Source organism: Pteropus alecto, unplaced genomic scaffold (genome assembly GCF_000325575.1).
Source record: "Pteropus alecto unplaced genomic scaffold, ASM32557v1 scaffold30, whole genome shotgun sequence".
In the NCBI taxonomy this organism is placed as follows: Eukaryota; Metazoa; Chordata; class Mammalia; order Chiroptera; family Pteropodidae; genus Pteropus; species Pteropus alecto.
The window spans coordinates 4,256,356-4,265,551 of NW_006429782.1; the positions used below are offsets into that span (position 1 = coordinate 4,256,356).

At 45.9% G+C, this 9,196-nt stretch overlaps 1 protein-coding gene across 1 annotated transcript in view; it reads left to right on the forward strand.

The window, feature by feature from the left end:
* The first annotated feature begins 6,339 nt into the window (after positions 1–6,339).
* Positions 6,340–9,196, forward strand: part of ADGRE1 (adhesion G protein-coupled receptor E1) — a 58,925-nt gene continuing 56,068 nt past the window's right edge. Inside the window, exons 1-2 of the mRNA XM_006904154.1 lie at positions 6,340–6,395; positions 8,786–8,818. Of these exons, the coding sequence (XP_006904216.1) occupies positions 6,365–6,395; positions 8,786–8,818 (64 nt within the window). The 5' untranslated portion in view covers positions 6,340–6,364. The remainder of the gene's footprint in view (positions 6,396–8,785; positions 8,819–9,196) is intronic.

Sequence of the window (9,196 nt, forward strand, 5' to 3'; positions counted from 1 at the left end):
TAATAGTAAGATGGTCAATTTTATACCACAATTGAAAAACAGCTGAACAGGATAATAAAAAATACCTCTGGATTTATTATGTTAATTAAAAAGCTATTATGTAATTTAAAAAATGTGACATCAACTATGGAGAAAGACTATAAGAAAAATGATCAGCTTTTTGATTAAATACAAAAAAAGAGAGATAAAATGAGGTCATTGAGGTAGGCTCTAATCCAACTTATAAGAAGAGGAGATTGGGACACAGACACGCACAGAGTGACAACCATGCGAGAGCACACAGGATCTACAATCCAAGGAGAGAGACCTCAGGAGAAACCGACCCTGTCAATACCTTGATCTTGGACTTCCAGCCTCCAGAACTGTGAGACAATAAATGTCTGTTGTTTAAGCCACCGAGACTATTAATTTTGTTCGGAGCCCCAGCAAATGAATACAACGAAACACATTCCATCTACCAGAAAAGCCTGTCTCTAAGCTCACAGAATATATTGCCCCTTACTTAGACTATAGACTTCTGGGGTCCCTCTCCTTCCAGAACCTTTTTCTTTCTCAGAGGCTTTGGACTGAAGGCCATTTCTTTCTTATCTAGATTTTCAGAGACCCACTTGCCTCGAATTCTAGCATCTGTTTGCAGGGTTGGGGCGCCCGGAGGCCCTGTGTTTGGGGAGCAAATATGATGATTTATTCTTTTTCTCTCAAAGTGTCTGCACTTGCACATCCTCTTCTGGTTCTACTTCTGAGGTCTAGGGTAACAGTTCCTCTAGCTGTTTCTTCTGCCCTATGAGATGCAATGATAGCTAAAACCACGCAAGAAAGCAAGTTTCTGCAGAAATTTGCAGAAGGAGAGCAGTGCTTGCAAATACCAGGGATCTGCTCCAAGAATGGAAAGCAAATGGTTACAAGTTCATGCAATAGCAGGAAGCTGTGTAGGTTCAAAAGAGCATGGCCCAACTGCAACCATCGATGAGGAAGGACTTCCAAGAAGTATTTCTTATCAGTCAGGGTGCAGTTGAGAAACTCTACCGGTTTTGTTATTTCATTTTTATTTTTAAGAAAGTATAGATTTAGATGAGTTTCTTAGCTTTTTAAGGTCAAAGGAATTTGTCATTGTAAAATGAGGTCAGCTCTCTCTGAAAACAAATGTAAGAGACCACAGTTCAATAGAGAGACTCAAAAGGCATGTAGTTTGCTCCCTTTATGGAGCATAGAACCATTTGGTCCCTTACTGCCCAATAAAATGAGCAGAATGGTGGACACTATTTTGGAGCCAATCTTGTCAACTTTGTTGAAGTATTATTTCTGTACTACAATTGCTTTTATAGTATAAAAATTGATGGGTTGTGACCACCTCTGTCACAGTCAGGATACAGAGCATTTCCATCATCCCCCTTGATGTCCTCTAGCCCTGCTGTGATCTGTCCCTCCTCTACCCCGGCCCTGGGCAACCACGGAAAGCCCATGTCTGGTTTCCCCTGGACCACAACCTAGGCGCTGCTCCCCTTTGTCGATTTGCTTTGTATCTTTTCATTGTAATAAGTCTGCTGTGAGGACGACTGTAACTGGGGACGGTCCTAGGGGACCGTAGACTAACTACCTCTGCTTGCCATGACTCTCAGGAGCCCAAGATAACTATGAATCCTTCTGAGGAAGAAGTGGCTCTGCCCCTCACTAACTGCTTCCCTCCCAGCACCCTGTCCCTTCTCCTCAGCAGGAGGGCAGCTGCTGCCCTTCACCACCATCTCAAATCTCTGGTCTTCTTTCTCGATGCAGAAGAGGGTCAGGAGATCAGGAGATTCATCAGTCTCTCTTTCTTTGTCATTTGTTTTTTTATTTTCTAGGATACAACAGCCAATAAAATTCCTTTCCTGCCCTAGGACACTCGGAAGGAAATGGACATTCAAACAAGCGTAGATCATATTGAGTGTCAGTGTTGGGGGAGCACAGAGGAGGTCCATTACCCTGGAATGTGAGCCAAGGAAGGCTTCCTGGAAGGATGCATAAAATTTAAGGTGATTGCCCATGGCACACTTGGGGTCTGGCTAAGTGCTTAATGGCTGGGAGGGGTTCTTAGGCCACTCTGGAAACAGACCCTGTCACGAGGATGGTTGGGGACAGAGTTTATTGCAGGAGGGTATTTAGCAGAAAAGAGTGAGAGAAGCAGGGCAGGACAGAGATAGGAGCTCAGCATGCTCCCAGCCCTGGAGCCTGAAGATACCACTGAATTGATCTCCTCTTGGAGCAAGGGCTGGCCTTTTGCCCCTCTGTGACCATCTGTTATTGGCCGTGGGCTGGGTCTGAGGGAGTGTGCAGCTGTTGGACTGTTCCCTGGAGAGGGAAAGCTGTGAGCTGTTAGCAGGCAATGCTCTTAGCTGCTGGGGGATGGGTGCTCCAGCTCCTAATGGGTGGCTGGACAGGGCCCACAAGAGGGTCTTCAGGTGGTCTAGGATGACTGGGGCTTTGGGGGTGGGGAGCAACGTGGCCAGAGGGTAAGACCAGAGTAAGATTAGGCAGGGTCTTCAGTGATGTTAATGAGCCTGGACTCATTAACTCCCTAAGATAATGGGGAGCCATGGGGGATTTAGAGCATGGAGGGACATGGTCAAGTTGGGTAAGACTGCCCTGGAATTCTACATTCAGTGAGATGATAAACGATGTCTGTGGGGCTCCTTCGGCCTGACTTTTTCAATCTGGAGCACACTAGATTTTCCCTTTGCTGGGAACAAAATGAGGTGGTTAGGATTCTGCAAGCAATTGTGTGTTTCTTCTACCATATTTTTTCTCCTTCGTCTCCCCTTATGCCTGTCCTTGTCCCTTCAAGATCTCTGCTGAAAAGATTTTATAGCCTTGGTCACCTCTTCTGGGTTTGAAGGCTGATTGGCATCTGTGTCCTCACTCATCAGGACCCCAGCCCCCATCTGTGGTAGATAAAATAATGAGGCTACCCACCCCACATTGTCCACACCCTAATCCCTTGAACTTATGAATATGTGACCCTACATGGTAAAAGTGGCTTTGAAGACAGGATTAAGGATCTGGAGCTGGGGAGATGATCCGGGGTCATTTAAGCGGGTCTAAAGCAATCACAAGAGTCCTTTTAAGAGGAAGACAGAAGGATCAGAGAGAGAAAGAATGAGAGAGAGAAATACAGAGGGTGAGAACAAGAAAGGTTGACAGAGATATCTGTTTATCTATCTATCTATCTATCTCTATCTATCTATCTATCTATCATCTATCAATATCTCTATCAATCATCTATCAATATCTCTATCAATCATCTATCAATTATCTATCAACTATCTATTATCTATCATCTATCTACAATTATCTAGCTATCTATCATCTATCTCTACCTATAATTTGTCATCTATCTATATCATCTGTCATCTATCTATCTATATCATTATCTAGCTATCAAGAGAATGAGAAACAGAGAGAGAGAGAGAGAGAGAGAGAGAGAGAGAGACTTAAAGATGCTGCACTGCTGGCTTTGCAGATGAAGGATGGGGCCCTGAGCTAAGGAATGTGGGTGCCTCTATAAGCTGGAGAAGACAATGGATTTTTCTCTAGAGCCTCCAGAAGTAATACGACCCATTGTTATCTTGATTTCAGCCCTATCAGACTCATTTGGGACTCTGATCTCCAGATCTGTAATATAATAAATTTGTGTTGCTTTAAGTCCCTAAGTTTGTGGCTTCTCCTGTGAGTAGCCATGACTATTTAGCATAGTGGATAATAATAATAATGACAATAATAACTAAAACCATTGAACACTTAATTTATGCCAGGCAGAATTTTGTGACTTTTATCAGTTAAACCTCAAGCCCTATGAATTATTATTCTCACTTTACTGATGGGGAAAATTGCTTTTGGTGTGTTAGTTATCTCTTGCTATGTAACAAATTACTCTAAAAACTTAATGGCTTTAAACAACAATAAAAAATTTCCTATAGAGTCTAAGGGTCAGGAATCTGGAGGTGGCCTAGCTGGATTGTTCTGTATCAAGGTCTCTCATGAGGTGGCAGTGAAGCTGCTGTCCAGAGACCTCATCCCACATGCATCCTTACGACATGGTGACTGGCTCCCTTCAGCCCTGCGAATGATCCTGGAAAGAAAGAGCAAGAAGGAAGCCACAATGGCTCTTATGACCTCAAATGTCCCAGATGTCACAATCTCAGATGTGTCATGATGTCATGTTTGCCTTTTACTCTTTATTAAAAGCAAGTGACAAGTCCAGCATGCACTCAAGGAGAGAGAATTTGGATTTCCCCTCTTGAAGGGAGGAGGGTCAAAGAATCTGTGGACATATGTTGAAATTACTGAGTTGGTCTGTCTACCTTTAGGGTCCACACCCTTGGACGCATTGAGCAAGGATTCCAGAAGAAAGTACAAGTCCTGACAGTCCCTCCCAGCTGGCAATATCAGCCCACATTGCGTCTCCTCTACAATGATCCTTTAGGGCACGACTTATTGTTATGTCCATTCTACAGATGAAGAAACTGAGGCCCAGAGAGGCAAGTCACCTCCCAAGGTCATTTTGGTAATACCTCGCAGAATAGGATTCGCTCCCAGGTTTGTCTGATCCCAGGTCCTATCACCATAATAGCCAACACGTGGAGATTTCCTGTGTGCCGGGCTCTGCTTTAGGCCTCGCACACACACCCACTCCTCAGATGTCATGCCAGTCCCACGAAGCAGATCCTACTTATAGTTGAGCCCACTCTACAGATGAGAATGTCGAGGCCGGGAGGGATTAAGAACTTACCCAGAACCCCACATGACTAGCAAGCAGTGGAGATAGGATTCGAACCACTGTGGGAGCTGATCTTATTCCAGAGCCTGAATTTACCCTTTAGTGCTTCTCTTAAACACAGCACAGCTCTCTTTATCCTCCTTCTTGGTGCAGTTTGCTATATTTTCACACTGGCTCTTATGGCATCTTCACTAGGCAGGGTCGGTCCCTTGATGCACAAACAGGGGTCCTTGATGAAATCTTCAGTGATCATAACTCCAAGGTGGGTATTTTGCCTTGTGGAGAGCAAAAGGGAAAAGGCAAAATAAAAAAGTTGGGAATTTTCTTTCCAAGAGCTTGGGGCTGGTCTTTGCAACTCATTTTTAGCTTGTAGCTGATGCTCTTGGTGCCTCTCCCACTCATGACCCTCAACCAATCAGGACCCTCAACCAATCAGGGCACACTAGACTGACATCTGTGTTTGGAGACCAGGGCTGAGATGTTGTGGGTTGATGCAAGGCTCAGTGCATGACTGACAGTCGCTGGTGGATAAATACCTCAGCTCCCACACCCCTCAGTTGAGAGAACTCTAAAGAGCATGCTCTGTGCTGCTCTCCATAGGTACCCAGTGAGGTTACACTTCAGATTCTCACAGTGTTACTTGCTTGAGAACACACCCATTGTGGGCTCGTTCCCTGTCCTGCCTCACATCCCCCTGCTCCAGCTGAAGTTTTCTAGGGTCACCTCCTTGAGAAGCTACTTTCACTAGAATCCTGGTCTCAGCGTCTGCTTCTGGGGGACCCAGATGGAGGCATTCCTAGACCTCCACATGAATGCGATTGTGCATGCATGTTTGTGTGTGTGTGTGTGTGTGTGTGTGTGTGTGTGTGTGTGTGTTGGGTTGGGGAGCTGTGAACGGGGCAGGAGTGTTGCTTTGCATGGTGGTGATGAGGGCGATATGATTAGATACAGTGGAGAGCTGAAGGAAGATGAGATGGTTAAATCTTTAGACTTAGGCAGAGGATTCTGGATTCAAATCTTGGGTCCTCTAAGTAATCTTGGATACATCACACCTCCTCTCCAAGCCTCAATTTCCTTTTTAATTTTATTTCTACTTTATGATATTGACATGATAATGTAATTAAATTTTGTTAGCAATGTGTCTAGCATGGTGCCTGGTATATGATGGCAGAGATGGTTATTTTTGTGGGGCAGGCTGTGAAGAGGCCCTCGAGCTTGGGGCTTGCTTCATGGGGGACAGAGGGTGGAAGCTCATTTATTACTGGGTGCAAGGAAAGAAGGTGATGAGAAATGGGAGACAGATGTTGGTGGGGAGAGAAGAAAGAGAACAGAAGAGAGGAGAGAGAGAGAGAGACAGAGAGAGACAGAGAGAGACAGAGAGAGACAGAGAGAGACATAATGGCCCAGCAACCAGAGGAACTCCTCTGCACTGTGGAGAAAGGAGAAAACTAGGAGTTTGTCACAGTGTCCTCATTCAGTGGCAGCACAAAGGTCCGTGGTGCTCTGGCAGCAATTGAGCAACTCTGGCTCCTCCCCGCCTCGTTCCAGACACCCTCTTTATTGAAAACCCTGTGAACGAAGAAGGTTCTTCTCTTTGACAGGAACAGCACAATGTGGTGTTTCAGCTTGCTCCTCTTCTGCGGTGAGTGTGAGGCGGGATGGGGGACAGTTGGGGAAGGCCTGCCCTGGAAATAGGCTGTAGGGGCAAGGGAGGGCCCCCAAGAGATCATGTCCAGCTAAGAGATCATGATTCAAGGCTGGACACTGTAGACACCTTCACTGAGGGACCTTTGACAAAAATCACTCATCTCCAGAAATTCCATCTTGTCAGGGCAGAATTTTCTTACAGTCATTCATTCGACATGTATTTCCTAAGCACCTTCAATGTGCCAGGTACTGTTCTAGGCACTGAAGACAGCACCAAACAAACAGACAAGATTCTCGCTGTCAGAGGGCTGACTTCCTCGTTGGAGGGAGCAGGCAGGAAAAAAGCCACTAATGGTTACAGCAACCACCCACTTGGGCTTGATCTAAGTTCCTCTAATAGAGAACATATCCAATCTTCAAGAAATTCTTCTGATAGTGGGGTCTTTAATAGCCCCATTTTACAAAGGTGAAAACTGAGGCCAAAAAGGTAAAATCATGTGCCCAAGACCACTTAGCTAGTTAGGGGTTGAGCTAGGATTTGAAAGCAGGCAGTCTGCCCCAGAGTCTATGCGCTTCATCACTATTCTGTGTTGCCCCAAATAACACACAGACAAAAGTGTTTTGGGTAGTGTAAGTGCTATGGAAGAAGTTATAGAGTGTGACGGGGGTTAGGTTGAGGGGGAAGGCCAGGGAGGACAGTGCTGAGGCAGTGATGTTTGTGCTGAGACCTGAGCAAGGAGACGTGGGCGCCTTCCTGTCTGTTCTCTTATTTCTCTTTCTTTAGGGTCAGTTTGTCTTGACCTCGTTTATCTTGTATGCTGTGCTTCAAATACCTTGTGAGTTTTGGTCATTGGTTCCAATCTAAGAATGCGAGACCTTTTCTAAGTGACAAGGTGGGTTTTCACGGCTGTCAGACAGTGGACCTGTTTCCCGTGTTTTACGGAGGAGGAAGCAGACACAAAGATTAGTAAGACACATTGTTAGGTGAAAACACAAGTCGTGATAGAACTTTCCATGATGATGAAAATGTCCTAGGCCTGTAGTGGCCTCTAGTCCCATGAAATATGGCTACTATGACTGAGGAGAGGAATGTTCCATTTTATTTAATTTTAATAGATTTAAGTGTAAATAGCCCTACATACTTAGTAGCTACTATGTTGGAGAGCACAGTATACTGTGTATTGCACGATTATATGTGTGTTAAGACAATCATGTGAATTCATACGTTTATTTCGGTTTAATACTATCTTTCCATGATTGAATTTATGAACAGAACCTAGCCTTGAAAGATTCACTCTAAGCTTTGGATAGTGGTTACTGCTGGGTGTAAGGTTGGGGCAGGGGGAAATCTTCACTCTTAATTTTATATACTGCATCGCTAGATTTTTTTTTTTTACAACGAGCAATTATTACCATCTTAAACAAAGATAAAAACGAAACAAAAATGCACAGAAATGAGGGTAACCATCTGCATTGGGTTAGTTTCTGAAGAACTCAGAAGGCCCTGATATCAGGAGACGCTCTGATAGGCTAGGTAGATGGGTAGATATGAGCTGGAGGAAGGAGGACAGTGAGGGGTTGGCGAGGCCCCAAGACCGGTTTAGCGCTAAAATGTACAAGATACCATACCTGACGGCTTTGGGTGACGACCTCATTTTCTAGGGCCAAGAGCGGGAAGGTTCAGGGGAAGGCACAGGGGCTTTGCCTCATTCGAGTTAGAGGGACAGAAGGAAGACAAAGGAATCCTACTGTCCACAGAAGCCCTGACCCTCAATTTCTCAGTGCACTTGATTCTCTCGAAATTCCTGCTTGGACTTTCTCACAAGTGTACTTTGCTTACTCAATAAAATCGCTTCTGCTTGCTACCCTTTGCCTGCTCTGTCTTCTCCAAGTGTCAGACCTCCACGCAAATCTTTGTGGGGGTTCCGAGGACTGAGCCCAGACTCACATAACACAGGAACCTGAGAGCTGGTAACAGCTCCATACAGCCCGACCCACGGGGAGCTCTGGAGTGAGTGGCACCAGAGAGGCTGACCTGCTCAGAGGCAAGGGGACAAGCTGGGCTGTCATCCCGCTGCCCCTGTCAGTCACCGCTTCTAGGTCAGCAAAGCAGCTTGGGGGTGGGTGTGTCCACCAGGTGAAGTGGTACCAAGAGTGGCTACCATCCCTCCACTCCTGTCCTGGCAAGGCGTGAAGCACTCATGAGCTGCTGTAGGTAGATCCCTGGGAAGAGACTATGTCTTCCTCTTCGCATACACGCTCCTGCTTTCATCACTCGCCACCGCCATCGCTGGCACTTAGACAAAGACGGGGACTGGCTGGGTGAGAGGGCAGCTCCTGGCTGGGTCCCAAAGGCCTCTGATGACTTCTCTTCTTTGTTTAAAGGTTGGCTGCCCTGGTTGATGCAGGCAAATTCTGGTAAGAGACTTCCCAGGATTAAAGGCAGTGACACCTTGGGCAAGTGCCTCCAGCTGTCTGTTTTGTCATCTGATCAACGGGTGTTGTGACGACCCCCACCTAATGGGGTGGTTATGAGAATGCCACTCCATGCAGAGATCTTAAAAGCCAAGCTCTGGAATCACGCTTTCTGAGTTTGAATCTTGGTTCCAGTGCTCACCGGATTTCAGTTTCCATGAAAATGAGGCTGACAGGAGTGAGTCCTACAGGGTTTTGATGAGGGAAAAAGGAGGTAAGATACAGGCAGTGCTGAGAACAGCACTTGGAACACAGTAAGTGCTCAGTTAAATTAGCCCCGTCCTGCTCCCTTCGCCCTTCCCCTCCCCTCCCCATCGCCCT